At 38.3% G+C, this 24,576-nt stretch overlaps 1 protein-coding gene across 1 annotated transcript; it reads right to left on the bottom strand.

Annotated features, from left to right (window-relative positions):
- Positions 1–601: 601 nt before the first annotated feature.
- On the bottom strand, positions 602–18,889 carry LOC129434181 (mucin-5AC). Its single transcript, XM_073868532.1, has 28 exons — positions 18,735–18,889; positions 18,576–18,638; positions 17,165–17,188; positions 16,755–17,016; positions 14,367–14,481; positions 13,131–13,218; positions 12,883–12,965; positions 12,589–12,799; positions 12,376–12,501; positions 12,159–12,276; positions 11,948–12,086; positions 11,749–11,865; positions 10,503–10,572; positions 10,276–10,410; positions 9,981–10,148; positions 9,781–9,875; positions 9,562–9,691; positions 9,221–9,470; positions 8,047–8,087; positions 7,817–7,915; positions 7,553–7,709; positions 7,253–7,391; positions 6,705–6,814; positions 6,356–6,536; positions 6,026–6,265; positions 5,731–5,887; positions 2,622–2,753; positions 602–2,522 (listed from the first exon to the last, which is right to left on the bottom strand). The coding sequence occupies exons 1-28, from the start codon at positions 18,796–18,798 to the stop codon at positions 2,257–2,259; spliced, it is 3,780 nt and encodes a 1,259-aa protein (XP_073724633.1). The 5' UTR covers positions 18,799–18,889; the 3' UTR covers positions 602–2,256.
- Between the last annotated feature and the right edge of the window lie 5,687 nt (positions 18,890–24,576).

Genomic DNA, 24,576 nt, shown 5'->3' with positions numbered 1-24,576 from the left:
TTGTCGTGACAGCTGATTTTTCATGTGTTGATTTTTAAACTTGCTAACAGCTTTGTGAATGGCAGCTGCAGTTTATGAGAAAATTCAATCACACGGTTAACCCAATCATAACCGCAGTAAGACAATATAGTAACTATAACTAAGCTAATCAACATTGTGATTCAAGTTTTTAATCCAAATAAACAAATTGCACTATGCTTACCTGAAGCCGTAACTCAAATATCAACACTGTTTAAAGAGCACATGGTCATCTCTAAAACCACGCCCATACTATCACATTATCATGGTCATAAGCATCGTAAATCCTTGAAATTTTTTTATATTTGCATTTTTGAATTCTATAATTTTATATGGCTTTGTTTTCTGTAGTGGACACCAGGACACCTGATCCAACCAATTTTTAAGTTTTACAGGTTTTCTCCATTGTTAACACTATAATAAGGTCAAAGGTACATTTACAAAAACAATAAAAATGATATAGAATAGAAAAAATAGTTTTAAAGAAAATTTCCTTGACACATCAGTATAACTAGCTCAACCATTATGCAATGAATGGCTAATATGATGAAGTATTAACTAGAAGGAGGTTTCCCAGACAGGGTTTATTAATCCAGGACTAGGCCTTTTTATTAAACTCATCCTTACATTTACTTAAATTTCTTTAAATCCCCAGAAGATACATTTTATGCTAATAATTTTAGAATCCACTAACAATGCAATGGTTTATGTTATAATGCTAATGTTATAATGCTAACATTTTAAGAATGTTACATTACATACACAATGGTAATGTTTTAAATGCTAAGGTGTCTAGAAAATTCCACTAACAATACAATTATAAAGTTTTCAATGCTACCATTTTAAGAACGTTACATTACATACACAATTGTAATGTTTTCAATGCTAAGGTGTCTAGAACATTCCACTAACAATACAATTAGGCCTATAATGTTTGCAATGCTACCGTTTTAAGAACGTTACATTACCTACACAATGGTAACATTTTCAAAGTTAATGGTTTTAGAACGTTCTGCCAACTATGCAATTACAACGTTTCTAATGGTAACGAATGTTACATTTCCTATGCAATGGTAATGTTTTCAATATTAATGTTTTTAGTAACAATGCATTTATAATGTTTCTAATGCCAATGTTTTCAGAACATTACATCACCTATGCAATGGTAACGTTTTCAAAGTTAATGGTTTTAGAATGTTCTGCTAAAGATGCAGTTATAACATTTCTAATGCTAACGTTTTAAGGACATGTATTAATTGAATTGTTAGGGAAACGGTCTACTAATGTTACTGCAAGAAAGTTTTTTGATTACTTTAAGAGAAACTTTAACCTTCTAAGACCCAAGCTTTGGTTTGGCTTGCATTTTAGGTTTATTCCAGCTATTTGGGGTTAGAAAGAACCAATACATATAATTACCAAATATTTTTCTTTAAACATGAAGCAGTGTAATTGTCCATGTTTGTGTACAACAGGTTACAGTTACACAGAATTAAGTATTATGGTGCAAACAAAAACAAAATTGACGTCCACGTAAGTGGACACACCAGGTCTTAGGAGGTTAAAAAGCGTTATAGGAAGTTACGGGTTGTGTTGTTTTCTCTGTTGATGGTTGTGTTGTTGATTGTGTTGTTCATGTTGATGGTCCTGTAATTGTAGACACAGCAGTGGTTTGATTGACTGTTGTTGGTTGTGTTGTTGATGGTCCTGTAGATGTGGACACACCAGTGGTTTGAGTAGCTGTTGATAGTTGTGTTGTTGGTTGTGTTGTTTCCTCTGTTAATGGTTGTGTTGTTGATTCTGTTGTTCCTGTTGATGGTCCTTTAGTTATGGACACACCAGTAGTTTAAGTAGCTGTTGTTGGTTGTTTTGTTAAAGGTCCAGTAGATGTGGACACACCAGTAGTTTGTGGTGCTGTTGTTGGTTGTATTGTTGATGGTCAAGTAGATGTGGACATACCAGTGGTATGAGTAGCTGTTGATAGTGTGTTGTTGATGGTCCTGTAGTTATGGACACACCAGTGGTTTGTGGTGCTGTTGATAGTTGTGTTGTTGATGATTCTGTAGATGTGGACATACCAGTTGTTTGTGATGCTGTTGTTGGTTGTGTTGTTGATGTTCCAGTAGATGTGGACACCTCAGTTGTATGAGTAGTTGTTGATGGTTGTGTGGTTGATTGTGTTGTTCCTGTTGATGGTCCAGTAGATGTGGACACATCAGTGGTTTGAGTTGCTGTTGATGGTTATGTTGTTGGTTGTGTTTTTGGTCCTGTAGTTGTGGATATACCAGCGTTGATGCAATTTTCCTTATATGTAATTATTGTTGCATTTGACCCACACACAGCTTTGAAACACATGCCGTTGTCATCTGTGGTGTGGTACACTTCTTTACCAATCATGAACTCCTTCCCTTCATATACACACACAGGAGCACACTCTTTCTCTGTGACGCATTTTTGGTTTTCTTCCTTTAAAAATGGCCTGTCAGAAGGGCACTTGGGAAAACACCCTAGGCAAGTAAAAAAAGTGTAGAAGGATTACTTTATATTACTTTAAATTTGTAATAGCCCACTGGTCAAATACTTTAGAGGTTTAAAAATGGTCATACCTTCTAGGAGAGGAATTTGACTGGAACAGTTCCCTTCTGGGTTTTTGCATGTTTTCATGCAGGCCGAACCACAGGTTCTGTAGTGCCACTCACAGTCTCCCACTGGGTCATTGTAGTAGTCACAGAATAAAGCTGCAAACCAGTTTAGATATTGTAGTCACAACTTTAATAACACAACATAACATTTTCTAAACTGGATTACTAGATTATATATAGACTGTTTCAGCAATAACAACATAAACAAACAGCTTTCATTGAACACACGTAACTTCCGGTAAACTCCGCTAAGAATCATTAATCACAAAGTCCTTTTAGAGTAGTTTATTTCTGATAACAAGCAAAATAAACAACACATAGATTACCTTAACCTAAATTGTATCAAAAACGAAGCTTCGCTAACGTTACAGTATAAAATGTATACTACTTGTCTCTTACTTATACTTATAAGTTACTTATACTTATAAGTAGTAATACTTATAAGTATAATGCTTACTGTAATACTTCCAAAATTAATTATTCCATTGTCTTTAGGAAATCAAAACATTTGTTATTTTCGAGAAGGTATTAGTTCAATTAGCAACTAGTCCGACCATTAAACAAACAGAGACCGGAAGTTAAGTTCCCCTCAGACACAAATTCGCATCACTGCACGTGCGTCCGATGAAACGGTCTATTTACATTTACATTTAGTCATTTAGCAGATGCTTTTATCCAAAGTGACTTACAAATGAGGTAACAATAAAAGCAATTAGAGCAACATCAGAACAGCAATACATAAGTGCATTAGAACCAGTCTCAACAAGTCTAATGTAGTATACATAGCCAAGTTTTAGGTTTTTTGACAGTGTAAAGATAAGGATAAAAAAGAAGAAAATATTAGAAAGTGAGGTGTTGGTGGTAGAGATGGGGTTTCAGCAGATTCTTATAGCCTGCAACAGAGTCAGCAGATCTTGTAACAACCGGTAGTTCATTCCAAAGATGAGGAACAGAATCAAAGAAGGTACACGGTCGTGATTTTTTACTTTTTTTTTGGTGGCAACACAAGCCTTCGCTCGGTAGCAAAGCGCAGGGATCTAGAGGGTACGTAAGGCTGTAAAAGCAATTTAAGGTAAGGGGGTGCTGAACCAGTGGTGGTTTTAAAGGCCAGGAGAAGAGCTTTGAATTTAATATGAGCCACTATAGGGAGCAAGTGTAACCTGACGAAGAGAGGAGTGACGTGTGCCCTCTTTGGCTAATTGAAAACCACTCTTGCCGCAGCATTTTGGATCATCTGTAGGGGTTTGGTTGTGCAGGCCGGGAGTTTGGCCAATAACGCATTGCAATAGTCTAGTCTGGATAGGACAAGAGCCTGGACTAGAACTTGTGTAGCATGCTCAGACAGGAAAGGTCTAATTTTCCTAGAGGATAAATCTACAAGAACAGGCTGTGTTAGCAAAATGCGCTGTGAAACTGAGCTGATCATCAATGAGCACTCCCAGGTTTCTGGCTGACCTGGAAGCCGTAATGGTCGAAGAACCTACTTGAACAGAAAGATTGTTTTGAATCTTAGGGTCAGATGGAATGACCAGAAGTTCTTTCTTAGCAAGGTTCAGCTGGAGATAAGGATCCTTCATCCAGAGTGAGATGTCACATAGGCATGCTGAGATGCGGGAAGAAATCGTGTGATCGTCAGGCTGAAAAGGCAGTTGTATGTCATCTGCATAGCAGTGGTAAGAAAAGCCATGTTTCCGAATGACAGAACCTAGGGATGTCATGTAAATCGAAAAGAGCAGTGGTCCAAGCACTGAGCCCTAAGGTACCCCAGTAGTAAGACATTGTGGTTCGGAGACATCACCTCTCCAAGATACTTTAAATGACCTACCTGAGAGGTAAGACCTAAACCACAGTAGCACTGTTCCAGAGACACCCTTGGTCTTGAAGGTCGATAGGAGGATGTGGTGATTGACCATGTCAAAAGCAGCAGATAGATCCAACAGGATCAGAACAGGTGATTTGGAGGCTGCCTGTGCCTCTCTTAGTGCAGTTCTGTAGAGTGGCCGCTCTTGAAACCAGACTGGTTGCTGTCCAGGAGGTTATTTTGTGTGAAGGAGGAGAGCTGGTTAAAAACCACATGCTCAAGAGTCTTGGCAATGAAGGAAAGGAGAGATACAGGTCTGTAGTTCTCCAACATTGCAGGGTTAAGTGTGGGTTTGTTCAGCAGCAGGGTTATCCTTGCCTCTTTAAAAGCTGTGAGGAATGTACCCGTGGAAAGGGATGAATTTGTAATGTGCATGAGAGCAGGGATAACCAAAGGAGAAATGGCCAAAAGGAGACGGGTGGGTATGGGACAAAGCATGGATCAGGAACTTCAGCCTGTGCAGGAGGTAGTGGGGCAGAGAACTTACTGTTGATTGAGTTTGTTTTCCTCACAAAGAAACAGGCAAAATTATCAGTTGATAAGTCAGGGGGTGTTGGTGGGCAAAGAAGAGCAGTGAAGGTCTTAAAAAGAACACATGCATCAGGTGAGCTGCTGATTTTAGAGTGAATGTACTGAGTTTTAGCAAAGGAGACTAGAGAATGATAGAGACAAGGGTCTGCAGGATCTTTCGATCTGCGCCACTTCCTCTCCGCAGCTCTAAGCTTGGAACGATGCTCGTGGAGAACATCAGATAGCCAAGGTGTGGAAGGAGTAGGCCGGGCTGGGGCAGATGTCAGAGGGCATAAGCTGTCCAAGCAGGATGAAAGTGTTAAGCATAGAGTGTAAGTGGCGTTATCTGTATTTAGAAGGGAGAGCTGGTTAGGAGGAGGGAGCGTGGAGGAGACCACAGAGGATAAGTGGGAGGAGGGGAGCCTTCCAATTTTTTAGTCTATCGAATATTAGGTAATATACCATTATATTGGATGCATAGGAGCTTTTCTACTTAAACAGAATTATAAAAGTATGCTTGTATTTCAGAGGCACATCTTAAAGTTTGTGTTAACTCATTATCTATCAGATACTACACACATTTAATATTAGAATTGTAGTTTCAAGGATTGATTTCACTAAGTTATTTTAAGTTAAGAGCTTTCCATTTTCTGAGACATACCCCTGTGTAACAAGTAGCCACAGCATTCCCACAACACTTACGACAAATATTTGGAGTCCGCCATTCAATGCAAGCCTCTTTCTTTCGACATTCAGCTGCATAAGCAGCCACTGCTGTACAGAAACAATCACAGTCTCCCCCAGAATCACATGCACAGGTGTCCCTCACACAGGCATCATAGTATGGGGCAGAGTCCACCTATAGACAAGAAAATGTACAACTTTATAACAGTACGGAGTAGATTCTTCTCTTCTATTTTAGGTACAAATTTAACAATTAATTTAAATGATTCATATTAAACTGAGAAGTTCAAAAAGTTTTGATATCTTTACATACATGTGGATGGCAGTCTTTAAAGACATTGCTTGTAATGACGCTGCATTGCTTATGAGCCCAGGCACTCCGGTGAGGGTTTTTCTCACAAGGGTCTATCAAACTGTTCACTTCCGGGCAGCTTGGATTCACTTTCCAGCTGTTCCCAAACGCCACCGCATCAGTGACCTTTTCTCCATCGTGCTTTACAAAGTCATTATTTGCATTACCATCAAAGTTTCCACACAGTCCACACACTTTGCCCTTTAATAGAGATCATACAGTTGTTTAGGTGAGTGGGTGAATATGCAAAATGCATATAGTTTTATGCATACCTTCGTATGTAATGCATACCTTTAAGCTGGGATGGAGTTGGAGCATCAGGGTTGTTTTGCCATCCCAAATTAAATTTAAAAGCTTTTTGATCTCAATGATAGTGTACATCCCCACAGTATTGACTTGATATTGGTAGTCAGTTCCATTGGTTTCAACAACTTTTACTCCATCCACTTCAGATAAAACCACCTTGTATTTCTAAAGGATTTCAATAATAAGTTTGGGACACAAATGAATTTAGGTCGCTGCTAGTATTATCAGAAATGGTAAAAGTGAAACTTGTCAATGCTGTGTAAACAATTATGTCAGAGTTACGTTAAATTGTATGTTGCATTAATGTTGACTTGAAACACTGATGTAGCCTTACCCAAAGAAAAGATTGATAGATCTGGAGCAAATGAAGTCAGTGGAGCCACAGGGAATGTTCTCTGTAACAAGGCGTAATGAGGATTGACTCTTTTCCATGTTGCAGTAATCCTGGTGGGATTTCACAGAAAAAATATGTATCAGGTTACATGAATAACTTTGCAAATACATGTCTACTAACTTTTAGTAGACTGTAAGGGTTAGGGTAAGGGAAGAAGTTAGGGTTAGTGGAATAAGTTGACATGCACCTGTAAAGATACTTATAGACAGTTGAATGTCTGTTGAGGGATCATCACAATAAAGTGTTAATAGATATTAAACACAGTCTACTACTGTAAAAATTGGTAGTAGATAATTACTCCACTTTAGACATTTTACTTATTATAAGTAACTTTGCAACTACTATATAGGCTAACTACATAATTACTTATAATTAGTAAAATGTCTAAAGTGGACAATTGAAATAGTGTTAGCGTAAGGGTGACAATTTTGACTATTCAATTATTTGTTTAATCATCATGAAACTAGAGAGAGCTGTTAAAAACATACTTGTGCAAAGATGTATTCACAGCCTCCGTGGTAAAAATATCTTCTTCCATCGAAGGTCTTATAATGTCCTTCACCATAGATGGTACAGGTGCTGTAACAATCTTTATCAGTACAACTCCACATCCCTTTTTTGCATTTGCTAAAAAAAGAACAATTGCAAAATTAAAAGTTTGCAAACCTTGCAGATTTTTAGCAAGCGCATGGCAAATCTTTGCATGAATCTGTTAATGTTTGTCACATAATTTCTTTACAGCGTTTACAGTACATTATAATCTTTGATACAGTAAATGAATGGTTTACCAGGTGTTGCATTCGTTTTGAATCTCATCCCCATGTGAATAAGTTAATCCATTGTGAAAGCAGGGACAGTTTTCCTTCTCTACACAGCCACCTTGACCATCAGCTAGCAGATTATCTGGGCACATACATCCTGATACACAACCTGTGCTGACGCAGTCAAAACCAGAAAGGTAAAATGTTTCCTCTATATACATACACCAAACTACAAATCCATTCATCCACCATTCATCTACCAACTAATATTTTCATTTTAACTCACGCAGTTATTTGGATCTTGGTTCTGGCATGTCCTTTGACACTCTGCTCCTGTTTTTCCATGTTCACTCATCGAACATTTGACATAGACCATTGGAGCCACACAGTCTAAAAACAGAACAGGCACATGAATGAGGTTTGTATAACTTGTACACACTATGTTAAAGTAGTGTTGTTTCAGTAATATCTTATGATTGATTTTGTCCAGTTTTGTTTTAGAGGTTGTGGGTTAAACTCACCTTCCTGACTGTCGCAGTGTAATTTGCCGAGAGTGCAGGTGCTGGAATATGACAAAATCATGAAAATCCACCATCAGGGTTAATACATTATTTAGTTAATATTGCATGTGTTAAAGTCTGTGTAAAAAGTGTGTTAAAGTCAATTTAGAGAATTGTTTTGAAACACATTATAAATGTTCTGTGACAAAGACTACATGTGTACTATGTAGTACTGAATTGTGGAGTTAGACCATTAAACAGTTTTTCGCCATTTCTGAGTTCTGGGTTTTTTGGGTGGGTCTGAAATTATGGCTCGATGATGCAATGGAGCACGGCCCCACCCCTAAAACTATAGACGGTTTCAGCAGCAAAAACATTAACAAAGGTTTTTTGTGGACTAAACGCAACTTCCAGTAACTTCAACATAGAATCAATAACAACAGAATCATTTTACAGTAGTTTATTTCTGATAATAAGTGCAATAAATTACCTTAGTTCATATATAATATCTAGCGTATATCAACTATTACACTCAGCTTACTTTACTGTGTAAAATGAATGTACACTATACAATGTTAACTACACGTCATTGAATTCTTGCTTGGCTGCCAAACCTCTCCACACAGTGCATCCACACAGTGCATCCATGCTTGTCGTCTCCCTTCGTCTTTATCAAACCACAACATTTTATTTTTTTGACAAGGTTTTTTTAGAGGTTGTTTAGAGTGCATTAAGCATCAGCAGTTTGTCCGCTCAATAGCGACTTACCATCATTACCTTTACTACAGCCTACAGTTTTCTAGCAGCTGTGGCAGTTCAGCCGTCATTCAAGGTTCCACGCCCTAAAGTATGCAGAACTTTAAGGCTTAATTTAATTTAAACAGATGAGTTATAAAAATTTCACGCTTCTCACTGTGCAGTGAAAAATTTACTATATAGACCAAAATCACATTTTGTACCAGGCTGTAAACATATTATTTCCTGCTGTAAAGTTGGTCATTTTAACATGGGGAAATATGGGAATATGGGTCTTTAGCGGCTCGTCGATAAATTGCAGTTTAAATCACTTCTGTATTGGCTTCATCAGAGAGATTGTAAGGTCACCACTCGTTAATTTTTCCTCTAATGAACTCAGAACGCATATTTAATATCGCATTACACAGACTTTAACAATATGTTGAAATATTTACTTTACCAGTTGGCACCATCTATGTTTACTGATCCTGATGGCTCTATGACCAGGTCGTTATAGTAACAAGGACACTGGTCAGCATTCACACAGTGGCCTGCATCGTTTAGGTAAGCCCCTTCTGAACAAACACAGCCTTCCACAGGTGTAGACACTTTGCAGATGTAGTCGGTTTTATATTGAGAACGACAGGTTTTGCTACAACCAGTCACATTGTAGGAGTACTTCATATTTTCTGAACACTCAAACACTTTGTCTGTACAATCAAAGGCAGAGAAGCACTTTTAAAACCGAGCAATTTTAAGAGACTAGATATTTAACCAAAGGACATTAAATGAAATCCTCACCACAGGGGTATGAATCCACCCATCCGTGGAGAATGATCCCTCTTTCGGCACATGCATGGGCATAGGCGGAGAGGGCAGCACACATACACTTCCCAATATCAGCACACTTACAGGTGTCATAAACGCAGTTCTGCAGAAGATGATCGCAAGCGTGTTAATTATTTGACCATGTACAGTAAATTAAAAGAGGAAAGAGTGTTCTATGAGGTAAAGACTTACTTGATAGTAAATGTCTGGAAATATTTCTGAATGACATGAGGAGAAGGTTCCATTTGGATCCGTCAGACGGGAACACCAGTCTTTTGCAAGTTTTTCTACATAAATAAGAAAAAGATATTTGACACACTTCCTTAAAGTTCGCACAGTCTGTTCCCCCCAAAAATGAGAATGGGAGGTAAAATTTGGCATGAATTTATGACCTGTTTCCACTCTCAGATTGCAGGGGTTGTCAAATGTGTTTTCAACATCTGGACAAGCGTATGGGTTTTTTTTCCAAAAGTTAACAAAGGATGTTGGTGTTCCCTCTATAATGCCTGAATCTGTTTTGAAGTCATCTTTCTGGACACCGTTATAGTTCCCACACAGACCTGAATGAAACATAGTGCACAAATAATGTAATCATTCATTCATCTGTCCTTTTTGTAAGGGTGTGGAGTCATTACTGTAAAACTGTGATGTATTGTAGGTCAATATGCACCAAATTACAAAACTCACCAATCATTTTGCCTTTCTCTGAGGTGCTGGCTATAATATACAACTGCATGATTGGAGACAGTTGGATTTCTAGACGAAAATTCTTTATTTCAGCGATAATGAAGGATGATGAGGGCTGGAAGATGGCCAGTTGCCCTGTCACCGAAATTGTGTAAGAAACAAAATAGATGATATACCTAATCATGCATATTTCAGAGAAGGACATTTTCTCATATTTGATTACACACCTGTGATTATTGGCAACATATCTGGACTGATTACATTTAGCTTGACAGTCCCATTGGACGAAAAAATTACCTGTTTTATAGGTAAAGAAAAGTTTGATCACAATTGAGAAACAAGACTAATGTGATAGCATTTTCCACTTTACCTATACTGTAAATAAAATATGCAGTATGTATACAAAGCTCTTTATGCAAAGGATACCCTGTTGGCATACTACATTTACTAAAACATCCAGAGAGTAGGATGCAGTTAGACAGAAATAGTCACTTTGAATTATTGATTATTGAGTATGTTTACATGCACAGAATAAGCGGATAACTATCAAAAATCTGCTTATTATAGAAAACAGTTTCATGCGTTTACATGCAAATCAATAAACCGGCTATGCAGACAATTGCGTTTACATGGGACTTGGAGAATTATCAGTTTTCTCGCAGGCAGTGACGTCACCACCTATAGTACATAGTAGTCGATCAAAAAGCCAACGGCATATCTGTCTTAAGCTGTACAGTTCGTTGTATCTCTTCTCGGGTCTTCAGAGCCTGTTAATGTAACATGAGCTTCTATTTTCACAGTTTCTCTGCCAACTGCTTTAGTCGAGCGGAGACTTTTATGCGTTACTTTGTGCTTACTTCCGCGTGTGACGTTTATCTTTCAGACGTGGAGACATATAGGGATACCAGTACTTTTATGACCTTGTGGGGACATTTTGAGGTCCCATGAGGAAACAAATACATTGAAAAAACTGAACTATACATTAGGGGGTGCTGTTATGCATGTGGCTGCCACATTCTGGTTGTGTTCAGGTCCAATTACTCAGAAGGAACCCAAGTTGAGTTTGAATTTGATCCATTGTCATTTCACATCAATCTCTCGTGCACTTTGAGGACTTTGACGCGGTGTTTAACGGATTCTGCAAACAAAAACCTTTTGAAGGGCCTGAGCAGAGATTAACCAGATTTAAAGTGAAAGTATTTGACGAACATACACTATAATACGGTCAATATCATTTTCTCTTTTTTCTTGTAGGTAGCATTAAGCGGCTTTTGTATCTGAGCTCTTCAAATATTCTTCTAGGCAACATTCTATAGGGCTTATACTGTGAAGTATTCAGTGAGTGGTCATTCTAAACATTTAGCTGAACTTATAAGAAATAAAAATGATTTTTTTGTTAGTTTAGTATTTGACAAGCATGACATTATCACATTATTTTACTAAAATTATTAAATTAAAAATTTAAACACTTACAGTGGTCACTATCGTGTCTGACATGACCAGAGTAACAGAATTCAAACACATGTCTGTTCGGCTCGGCTCACACTTGTCCAGACTTCCAACAACAGCGATACTGCTGTCATCAGAGTGCTGAAATAAAAAATCATTTGTGAATTCATTGATTTATTTGGGTATTTGTTGAGGTGCATTTGTTGTATTGACAGTCACTGACCTTAGTGAGGATGTATTCACAGTTGCCATTAAAGCTGAAGGTTTTTCCATCATAGGTGGTGATGTGAGAGCCTCCTACAACAGAACAGATTCCAGGACATTCCACATCCGTGCAACTCCAGCGTCCAGCCGCACACTCGCTGTTACGGCAGCAGTGTTATCAGAATAAAATCTGTTTGATTTGCGTTGACTGATGCATGTGTGTGACTTACCATTTTTTACACGCTTGCTTGTATGACTCTCCAGGCTGATATATTTTGCCGTTGTGCATACATGGGCATTTGTTTATTGGAACGCAACCACTGTTACCAATGTTATCTTCCACAGTGCCTGTAAAAATAATGGGGGAATTAAACAGTTTATTTTGACCCTCCTCAAAGGTTTTTTTTGAAGAGCGAGAAAACATTATTGTTTGAAACAAGGCCTTACCCTCAGGGCAGAAACAGCCATCTACACAGTTATCTGTACACAGCAGGGCTCCATTTGGGGCCGAGCAGGTGTTTTTGCATGGGCCAGCACACTCCATGTATTCCATGTTTAGTGGACATGTCTTTGCTGCTCCACAGAACAACACATAAATAATATATCAGACACAATCAATGTGGTCATTGCTTCTCTGTATAATGTAGTAATCATACTCACGACAGTGTTTGTCTGTTCTCCACTTTCCTGGCCTGCCACCAGCATGCGTGCACTGTCGTGATATTTCTGTAAGCGTGTGGCAGACACACTTCTGGTTTCCAGGACAGTGACAAAGGTCGTCTGCGCAAACTTTCTCAAATGAACTCAGATCCATCACATGGTGACAGTTATCAAACCCTGAACTCTTCAGATACTGCTTACAAATGTCATCCTGCGGGATAAATTCGTATTAGACACCCCAGGCAAAGGTAGCAGTTTTTTAATTCTTCAATACTTTTAGTTTTGTCATTGTACCTGTTTTTTACACTGATTGCTGGGAGGAAGTGGAATTTTCTCACAGGGTTCAGCTGATACAGACACCTTCCATGTTTCTGGATCTGAGAGGTATAACATGTCATGTTAATCATACAGGTGATTTATTTGTAAAGTTGACATATGAAAACGGCTTTTGTCTTTAATTAACTTTGGATAAGTTTGTATAAGTTGTAAAAAAAACATTTACTTTATTTAAAACAAGTAAAAAAGGTGATTCCCTGATTTACCTTTTAAAATCATGTCATCAGTGGTGTTGCCATTGAAGTTTCCACAGAGTCCACAAATCTGACCTCGGTACTTCTCAGCAAGTTCAATCTGGAGAAATTATTTATATTTATTTAGCTTAATTACGGCTAAAATTTTGTTTAATATTTCCTAAAATTTTTATTTCAACCCAACGTTGGGTCAAAAAGAAACGAGCCCAGCCATTGGGTTAAATTAAATTTTTATATTTGACCCAACAATGGTTAAAACTAGAGTTTTTCATCTTTATGATGGCAGGAACCCCTAAATATAATGTAATATATATACAAGGAACCCTCATCCTAAAATAAATATCCATATATATTTTATATACAAACAGCGTTTTAACTTTGTCAGATGGTAATTTTGATATTATTAAGACAGGATATTGCTTTCAAATAATTTGCTACACTGTAAATTCTGCTGGGTTTCCCAATGCTGGGTAAATATTGGGTTGATAAATAAACCTATGCTGGGCTGTTTCAATGCAATGCTGGGTTGATTCAACTCATGGTTCGTTTAACAACCTAGCATAGGTTTATTTATGACCCAACATGTGTTCTGTCCAATGTTTACCCAGCATTGAGTTAAACATAACCCAGCAGAATTTAGAGTGTATATAGTAGATTTGTACAATTTGTTTCTTTTTTAGGGGTCAAGCCCTGTTAGTTTTCTTTTTATTATTATTATTATTATTATTATTATTCCTCCGCCATTGCGGTCTATGGCAGCCCATAGAACCGTACGTAGGAAAGTTATGAAATTTGGCACACTGATAGAGGACAGTCTAAAGAATTTCTACAGCAAATTTGGAGTCTCTATCTCAAACCCGCTAGCGCCACCAACTGTCCAAACTTGCTTATAACTTCTGATACGTAAGTCCTAGAAACAAAATTCTTGTTTCCTCTGATTCCTTGGCTCAAGACGATTCGATTTTCCGTCATGAAAATGTATCCGCCATTTTGAATTATTCGTAAAACCTACTTTGGCATTATATTAAAATTTCCATCAGAAATGGCCGAAAAGTGCAAAAAACTAAAAATTTCCTTTAAATTTTGTGTTTTTTACACATAAATGGTTATAACTCTGCAACAAAATGTGATTTTTACACCAGTTTTGATACACTGATGTATGAGCACATTCTTAGGCCACACAAAAAAATTGTATGCTTGCATCACTAGATGAACCTGAAATTCAGAAAGGTCTGTAATGTAACATACCACCACAGAGTGATCTTCTTCCTCCCAAATAACAGTCACTCCATATTTGGAGATCTTAACACTCGATGAGCTTCCCTCGATTTTAATTTCATTCCGACTCATGGGAATAGAAACCCTGCAAGAAGAAATGATTGAAAATATATATTTATATAGAGATAAATACAACCCCAAAACAGAAAAAGCTGGGACACAGCAGAAATCCCGAGCAAAAAAGGAATGGAACAATCCACAAATCTCATAAACTTATATTTTATTCACAGTAGTATATAGATAACATATCAAATGTTAAAAAAGTGAGATATTTTGAAATGTCATGACAAATATTGGCTCATTTATGATTTCATGAGAGCCACACACTCCAAAAAAAGTTGGGACAGGTAGCAACAAGAGGCCATAAGAGTTGAATGTACATACGGGGAACAGCTGGAGGAGGACCAATGTTTAGGAATAGGAATGTTGTCCCATTCTTGTCTAAAACAGGCTTCTAGTTGCTCAACTGTCTTAGGTCGTCTTTGTCGCATCTTCCTCTTTATGTTGCACCAAATGTTTTCTATGGGTGAAAGATCTGGACTGCAGGCTCAGATCCTTCTTCTACGCAGTCTTGACGTTGTAATTGATGCAGTATGTGGTCTGGCATTGTCATGTTGGAAAATGCAAGGTCTTCCCTGAAAGAGACGACATCTGTATGGGATCATATGTATCTAGAACTTGGATAAACCTTTCAGCATTGATGATGCCTTTCCAGATGTGTAAGCTGCCCATGCCACACGCACTCATGCAACCCCAAACCATCAGAGATGCAGGCTTCTGAACTGAGCGCTAATAACAACTTGGGTTGTCATTGTCCTCTTTAGTCCGGATGAAATGGCATCCCAGTTTTTCAAAAAGAACTTCAAATTTTGATTCGTTGGACCACAGAACAGTTTTCCACTTTGCCAAAGTCCATTTTAAATGAGCCTTGCCCAGGGAAAACGCCTGTGCTTCTGGATCATGTTTAGATATGGCTTCTTTTTTGACCTACAGAGTTTTAGCTGGCAACAGCGAATGACACGGTGGATTGTGTTCACTGACAATGTGTTCTGGAAGTATTCCTGAATCCATGTTGTGATTTCCATTACAGTAGCATTCTTGTATGTGATGCAGTGTCGTCTAAGGGCCCGAAGATCACAGGCATCCAGTATGGTTTTCCGGTTTTGACCCTTACGCACAGAGATTGTTCCAGATTCTCTGAATCTTTGAATAGTATTATGCACTGTAGATGATGATAACTTCAATCTCATTGCAATTTTTCTCTGAGAAACTCAGAAAACTATTTTTCGCTGCAGCATTGGGGGACTTGGTGATTCTCTGCCCATCTTGACCTCTGAGAGACACTGCCACTCTGAGAGGCTCTTTTTATACCCAATCATGTTGCCAATTGACCTAATAAGTTGCAAATTGGTCTTTCAACTGTTCCTTGTATGTACATTTGAATTTTCTGGCCTCTTATTGCTACCTGTCCCAACTTTTTTTGGAATGTGTAGCTCTCATGAAATCATAAATGAGCCAATATTTGGCATGACATTTCAAAATATCTTACTTTCAACATTTGATATGTTATCTATATTCTACTGTGAATAAAATATAAGTTTATGAGATTTGTAAATTAGTCCATTCCTTTTTTACTCACAATTTCTACTGTGTCCCAACTTTTTCTGTTTTGGGGTTGTAAAATAATGTAACCCTGCATTACATTATTTCTGTGATATATAGAAACAAATAGCCAAAGAGGCAACGCACGTGCGTATGATGAAACGATCTATAATTGCATTGGATAGTGCCCCATTTTTAAATCCTTATAGTACGTTCACACGGGGCATAAGGGTTAATGCTTCCCATGCATTGTTAATGGGTGAAGTCATGTATTGACAAACTGAATTGTGGTTGGTGTTATGTTTGACAAGGCTAAGCTGCCTTTAAAGTTTAAACTGGTAATGTTTAATTTACATGTCAACTAGTGGTTTCACTTCTTATTTGTCTTTCAGCTTATTTATTACAAATGTACTTTATAGTCTTTGCTCTTATGACATGTTGTATCTCTTTGTTTTTTCGGTTCTGCACGGAGCTTGGAAAGAAAGACATAAGTATGACTCTTCTGTTGCTTACGCTACAAAGTATTTCCGTCATTAAGCAGTTTTCACTTACCCTGGTAAAAAACAATTAATCGATATTATACTTTGTTTTTGGTATTTGTTGCTGTCCTATTTGCCAGATCACATTGTTTTGTGGAATCATTGCTTATGGCATTAGCTTTAACTAGATATTAATACAATTGTCTAAACAAAAAAGGCGCAACATAGTAAAGGAAAATCTTATTTACACCTTTCAAAAATTTAAAGATAAACTCACACTTTGTCGTCCATGAAGATGTTGCCTTGACTTAATTTGATGGTCGTCCCCTCCAGGTCTAATGTGACTGAGGTGAAAGTAACCGAGCCATTCACCGTTGTTCTTTGCATTTGGATGTTAAAATCTGAGACAGGTACATCACACATCACTGCCAGAATGTGGTTACATGTGTCAGCCATTTGAAAGAAATGACCATCAAAGGTCTTGAAGTGAAAATTCCCCCATGTGCTACAGAAGGTGGATGGATGATCCGGATTAGGTTCTGCCAAATAAATTGAGAGCATTTATTAATGTTTGTTTGTAGAAGACACCTTTAGTAAACAAATATGCACAATGTAGTTTTCTAATAACTGTAAAAACGGAAACAGGCTATTTCAGTGTTTTAAAAATCTATTTTCTATTTTTAATACCTGACGTTGTCACAGTGGGGAGAACTGAAAATAGAAGACAAAAGAAAAGTTATACACTGTAAGAAGTAAAAGTTGGATTAACTTAATAAAGTTTTTCACCTTAAATTTTTCACTCGAAGTGAAAAAACTTTTTTTAAGTGTTATCAATTGAAGTAACTTTTTTAAGTAGGGCAGTTTTCACTTTTTACACTATAGTATAAATGATAAGATTATTGTTCAGTACTCTTGTTAAATATGTCAAACATATGAAGTAATAAATCGTCGCTGTCCGATGAAAACCATGTATGTCCACTTTGCCGATTTTGAGATTTTTCGACGGATTGAATGTCCAAGTTCATTTCCGTATACAGTATGCTTCACATATCTAAATGGCCAATGAAAAGTTGTGAAACCATGTCATATGATTTTCACGTATATCCATTTGGTGTCAAAGCTGTCAATTACGCCACGTATCTCCCGCCTGGTGGAAGTTTCATCGAAGCTCAGCACTGGATAGCCGAATAAACATAGCCTGATAAGACAACGACTTTCCTTCATCGAGGTAAACGTTTCCCCATGACGTCAGACGTACGTCTAGGAGTGACAAAATTACGGTAGGACTGTGCAAAAAAAAGTATCTGTCTAGCATTACCATGTCAGTGTATCGATTCATTGTCCCTTCATAGTTTGCAAGAGACATTTAATAAATGTATAATTAATATTAAATAAACTAAGCGCATTTAATAAACTAAGACGTAGACTATTTACTAAAATGAGCGTATTCATCTGTCAATATGAAACGCAACTTGGCCATTCTAATTAATGATCGGAAGAACGCGTATCGACCACCATTACTGTAAAATATGCACGTATGTCCATTTAAACTCAATTTTGGTCAAATGTGGATTATATCATCACACTGGCAAGAATATGGTTACATGTAAAGATGCCGTACCAAGTATGACAACGCTACATTCAACTGCTTTTGAAATACCTGTGTTTTTTTCACTTCCTGAAAAGTAACCATTTTGGACATACGTGAGTTTCATCAGGCAGCGAAGAAATGTATTAGTTGGCATGTTGAAATGTAAACAAATTGCAGTTTAGTTTATGATATTTACTTAACCAGTAATTAAATGATATTTAATGTGCAGTTTGTTGGTGCATTTTAGACATATCCAGTGTGATCCAAAAGTCTAAGACCATATAAAAATCTTATTTAAAATGTGAAAAACAGTGAATTTTTTGAGAATGTTTACCACTGTTCCTGTATAGCTCAGTGCAGGAACCGTGTATTAGCAGTCCATGGGTTTGAACCCAGACATACTGACTAAAAAATGTAATGTATACCTTGTATGCACTGTAAGTTAGATGTTAGTCAAAAGTTTAGAATCTGTTGTAGCTTTTGTTTGTTTCATTACAATGAAGTTACCTGTTGTTGTCCAAACAGCATCCAATGGTTCTATCCCCATGTCCCCGACATCTTTAAAAAATTCTTGAGACAGACAGAGATGAATTTACAGTATTTTTATGTCCGAACAGTTGAGCTATGTATAAATTGAGTTGAGATCAGTTTTTGTAGTCTACTCACTTGCATATGCAGACTGTAGGCCCAGTAGCACTATGGCCCATTCCAGCATCTTCATCTGGAACATCTTCACTAACCCTGTAGAGATCCGTTCTGATCGAGCTCACCTGTTTCCAATGATTTTTACTTTGTGATCAGAGGGTGGAACTGAAGGTGGAACTTAAATTTTGCCTTGGATCAAGTAGATGCTGGGAACCCAATACATATTTACTCTTTGTTGGTGTTTGAGATTAAACAATCTATTTAACGATCTGTCAAACAACGATACACTTGTTATTTGTTTAAAATAAACAGGGATGTGACTCTTACACAACATGACATTTATTTTTTCACAGGCCACCCAAATATAGCACCCTAAACATGCTTTTGCCATTTCTTAACACGCATGATCAGTCTTGCTTTTTATCAACAGAATATCATACTTAAAAAGCCAAAAAGCCAACAAATCCAACCCATCCTCCCCCCCATGGCGTCAATGTTTGACGCACTTGACCATGCGTCAGTGTGTTGCGCGGAGGGTGTGCCTTTCGCGTCATTTTTTGACGAGCTGGGGACAATACTATTACGTCCGTTGCATTCTCTTTCCTATTTTGTTACCATTTTCGCGTCGGTTTAGGGTTAGATTTACATAATGACATCCCTACCCAAACCTAACTCTAACCCCAACGCCAGGTGACAACTGTCGTACCTAACTCTAAGCCCAACGCCAGGTGAGAACTGTTTAATTTCGCGTGCACTGTTTAATTTTTTCTAACCCTAAACCGACGCGAAAATGGTAAGAAAATAGGAAAGAGAATGCAACGGACGTAATAGTATTAAAGTCCCCAGTTCGTCAAAAAATGACGCGAAAGGTATACCCTCCGCGTAACATTGACGCATGGTCAAGTGTGTCAAATATTGACGCCATGGGATGAGGATGTGTAGCACAAATCATATTCAATGAGATGCAAGTTACAGCAGATTAGCATTGTTTTTAAAGAAAACCTATAGAAAAGTGGACAAATCTGGCAAGATCGTATTTGGAGATTGAATTGATCTCTACATAATCAAAACTCTAAAGCAACAACAGCACAAAATTGTATTTTAACATATAACATTACATACTGTATAATGTTAGCAGAATCAGTTGTAATGGCCTATTTGTTGTAAACCTCAAAATTAGAGTGAACTTAATTTATAAAATACATTATTTGTTCCTATAAAATATTTTGAACTGCTTAAAAGTGTAACCTCACTGTTCCATTTGTTTCAGCAGTACACCCTAAGAAATGATCAAAAGATCTATGCTGGGTTGTCTTGGATTTTGACCCAAAGCTGGGTTTAAAATAGGTTTAAAATAACCCAACATTTTAAGAGTCTACACTCTTAAAATGCTGGCCTATTTTCAAACCAGCATTGGGTCAAAGAAGGATGTGCCCATTCTGCAGGTTGTAATTTAACATATGCTGGGTTGTTTAAATTTAAAAAAATGATTTACAGTTTAATGCTTGGGTTGAAAATAACCCAGCATTTTTGAGAGTGTATGTGCATCTGTGATGAGCTGCCACAAGGTTTTTTATTTTTAAGTCATACCCAATAAATGTATAGTGCAATTTAATTTGACAGCGTTAAATCCCAGCGTTGGATAAAAAGGGGTCGAGCCCAGCATAGATTAAATCAGTGGTTATATAACTTTTTCAGCTTGTGGCTCCCCTTGGGTACAGTGCATCCCTTCGCGGCCCCCCAAAGAAAATTGTATAAAACATTTTAATTAAACAAAACATATTAAATTATACAACATAGTGCTTAGTAGTTAGTAGTAATAGTGGTTATAGTCTTAGGTTTAATTACACAGAAGTTACGATAAATAATGAATAATAGTGTAAGTGCTATTTTATGTTTCTCAGTAAAAAAGGTTTCATTTTCATTTGTTGGATATTTAGAAGTTTGCCAGTACTAATGCCAGTACTAAGATCAGTCTCTTCGTACTTGTTCATCCTATGTTGAGGATTATAAAAATCACACGTTTGACTGATCTATATCAGGGGCGGCAGTGGCTCAGGGGTTCATGTAGGTTGTCTACAAATCGGAAGGTTGGTGGTTTAATCCCCGGCTCCATCTGACCAATGGTTTGAGTTGTCCTTGAGCAAGACATCTAACCCCAGCTGCTCCGGACGAGCTGGATGGCGCCTTGCCGTCGGTGTATGAATGTGTGGGTGAATGTGAGGTAAAATTAGCGCTTTGGATGGCCATAGGTCTGTTAAAAGTGCTATATAAATGCAGACCATATATCAAACAATATTAAAGAAACTAGCTGAGTTTATTTAACAGGTTCTGGAGGTTTATTAAATGTGTAGATTAAGTAAATTGAAATTAAGATGTACAAGTGGATGTAAGACATACAATTAGTAAAAGCAACTTATTAGGTTACTATTATATATTAGGTTACTTATTTTATAAGGTATAAAATGTTGCGTGATATGAGTTTGGAAATAAAATAATGCAATTGGTTTCCTTAATAAACTTAGACAGCAAACATCTGTGGCAAGCGTTTGATTGTTTAAACATGTTCCTTTCAATTTTCTGTGTAAATAAGCATTCTAAAATATGATATTTGATGTGTCATTTTCTTTTTAATATAGGAAAGTAAACTGATACATATGAAATATGTGTTTATAAAACATGTTCTTTAAACAACAGACTACACCTTACAGATACGCCTTAATATAATGGTACACCTTAATATTACTGTAAGGTAATTTATACAATGTTAGATGTAATTAGTGGGTGTGCAAACTGAACAAACATAAATTAATGACTAGATTTAATTTGTCTTTTAAATTTTATTGCTTTGTGTGTTTGTTCATTGGCAATAGTGCATACCAGTTCAACAACAAAAAAATCCTTATAAAATATATATAAAACATTCATCATATGTCCTAACATAGTTATGATAGCCTTGATCTACCTGCAAGTACATTTTGATAGAATGTGTGGTGTGCTGCCTTAAAACATTTCAAAAACAGACTGATTTCAATTCTTTAATTTGCAGTAAATAATTTTTACAAGGTTGTTATTATAACTTCTAAGTTTGTTCATCTAAATACTGTTGGCAGGATTCCCAAATATGCTGTTGTTATTGTAATGGCATCTTATGCTAGTGATATTTTTCAGATTTTTGGGGGGAGAAAGTTTTATAATTGTACCTGCTAACACAACAAATAACATCATACAATTCAAACAAACCTGATTGTTTACATTCTCAGTGTTTAGTACTGATCATAGAGGCTGGTATTAAGATGCGTTTTGACAGGTAACAAGTGTAAAGACAAGTGTAAACGTGGGTAAACGTTTTTAGCTCATCCACTTTTGACAACATCTAGAAGTAGCCGAAAATGCATTAGACCGGATTGCTTTTGCAAGTAATTGCATCCCCCAGGCCGGCCCCGCCGCGTGAGTATTTAACGAGCAGCAGGTGCAATCTCAAATCAGCTATTTTTGCTGAGAAAGCCGAGCATCTAGTGTCCGTCCGATATCAACAGTGGAACAGCAAATCGTGGCGATCGGACATGACATCTCCAATTCTTTTCTTCAGGGAACAAGGGTTACATACGTAACCAAGAAATTTCCTTTCAGACGGTCACTACGAAGTCACTTTGTGACCAATGAATTGGGAACCCCTACCAAAATGCCACTGCAGCAGACCCTTCCAGTGCCTGCGTAAACCTTTCGTGACTTTTATCTGAAAGAGGCGGAACCTGGGCTTGCTGCAGAAAGGCGGTTCACTACTTGTTCCTTAACCCACGATAGTGAACTAGGCAAACTGGGAAGCGAACCTGTCTGGGCAAACCTAGAATGCTGCGAAAGCCACTCTTAAAGAAGGTTACCCTTGGGTGGCACATGAAACACCCGATCACATACGAAAGAGAGAGAGAGAGACGCAGAGCGGGCTCTGTTAAGGGAAAACATTGTAGAATTGAACTCTACGGAAATACACACATAGGAACCCTACATGGACGCCTAGCCTAAGGGCTCAGTCACACCAAAAGCGTTTATGGCAGTTGCAGGCGCCTTTTTTGAATGATATTCTATGGGCAGGGCGCGTTTGCGCGCTGTTTATGCGCGCCGAGCGCCTTGCGGTTTTCTGCCGCCTGCCGCGCACGCGTTTTTGAAGGAGCGCTGAGAGCGGAGGAGCGCCTGACGTCATTCGCGTCTTCCATTGTCCAATCGAATGAGGGGAGAGGCGGGCCTTACATTGTGGCGAGGGACGTTAAACAGTTGCTTTGAAGAACTGGACTCCACTCGCTCACTCTCTCCTGCGTGTTTGTGCTCCTCTTATCCTCAAACAAGGTCAGAGCAAGCGCTCTCTTTTTAAAGTTTCTGCTAATATGACAGTTAACAGCAAAAGAGCCCTCACGCTTCAATATTTGATTGACAAGACAGCTGACTCGGTGGTTGCTTAGCAATATGAAAAGCCGCGCTGCACTGCTCTTTTTTAAAAAAGGCAGTGCGTCGCGCCTTGCGTTTGCAAGCGTTTAAAGCGCTTTCGGTGTGACTGAGCCCTAACACAGGTTTATAGAGAATATATCTAGTGAGAGGCTGACAGCCGATGCTCCACATCATCGGCTGCCGAGGTGGTGAGGGAGTACCAAACTTTTATGTAAGCATTGGCGATTGATATACAGTGTTGTCTGTGCAAACTAATACATCTTTGCCTTGAAGCTCGTTTCTGAAATGGACAAGAGCAAGATATACAGCCCGCAACTCGAGGCAATTTATGTGCCAGTGCAGTTGGGGTGCCCTCCAGACCCCCGAGGCTGCAAGCCTTTCGTATGTGGCCCCCCACCATCTGTGCATACAATGGCATGCGTGGAGACCTGTCTCAGAAGCACACCAGCCCTGAGAAAGTATAGGGCTGACCACGGAGCGAAGGTGTGATAGTTACACGGTGAAGGGTGCTGTGCCACAATCTCCTCAGGACTCGGTCGTGAAGCCAAAGCTGAAGCAGTCTCATATGGAGCAGCCCGAGGGGTCGTGGAGAATCGAGACCTGAAAGTATGCATCCTTCAGGTCTATTGCTGCAAACCAATTGTAATGACGAATGCATTAAATATGCTTTTGGGTGTCAGGATTTGAATGGCAACTTGTATAGAGCTCGATTCAGCAAACGCAAGTTTCCAGGATCGGACCCAAGCTGCTTGACACCCTCTGGCGATAGAGGAGGGAATGGATGGTAGGTTATGAGCCCAGTCGTAGCTCCCAGGTTCTTCAGAAGACCTGGAGAGTAACATTGACTTGTGGGTGCTGTCTGAAAAACTGTGGGGGAAGAGCAGTCCGCTACGTCTCCAGGTCACCTTGCATGCTCTTGCAGATGGAGCATGAGCCCTTCACGAACGTAGCCTCGGTGTGCTCTATACCCAGGCACGAAAGACAACAATCGTGGCCATGCCGGGGACCCATATATTTGCCAAATCTGGAACTGCATGGATGAAATGACATCTTTAAAAAGACGCACTTGCCGTGACGCAAGAGAATGTCTGTCTTTTAAAAGACACAAATTCAACTCATGCTACTCTTTTAGGGAAATCACTCTTTAATGCTGTGCTGAATTGATGATGACCACAGGGGAGTGCAACGCACACACTTAAAACTCCAGTTAAAAATAAAGTAAAGAGGTGGAAATCCGAGAGCCTACACTGAAGGGCTTAAGTTTTCCAACCAATTTAAGCATGCAGTGATCTGCCAGCTTTTGAAGGAAAAAGGGCTGATTTGGTATTGCACCTGCTGCTCGGTAAATACTCGCATGGGGGTGGCGCTGTAGGATAGGAATACCTACTCCCACGAAGCGTGTTCCCAATTTGATGGT

Source organism: Misgurnus anguillicaudatus, chromosome 6, assembly GCF_027580225.2.
Source record: "Misgurnus anguillicaudatus chromosome 6, ASM2758022v2, whole genome shotgun sequence".
NCBI lineage: Eukaryota > Metazoa > Chordata > Actinopteri > Cypriniformes > Cobitidae > Misgurnus > Misgurnus anguillicaudatus.
This window is presented reverse-complemented; position numbering and strand designations above follow the sequence as displayed.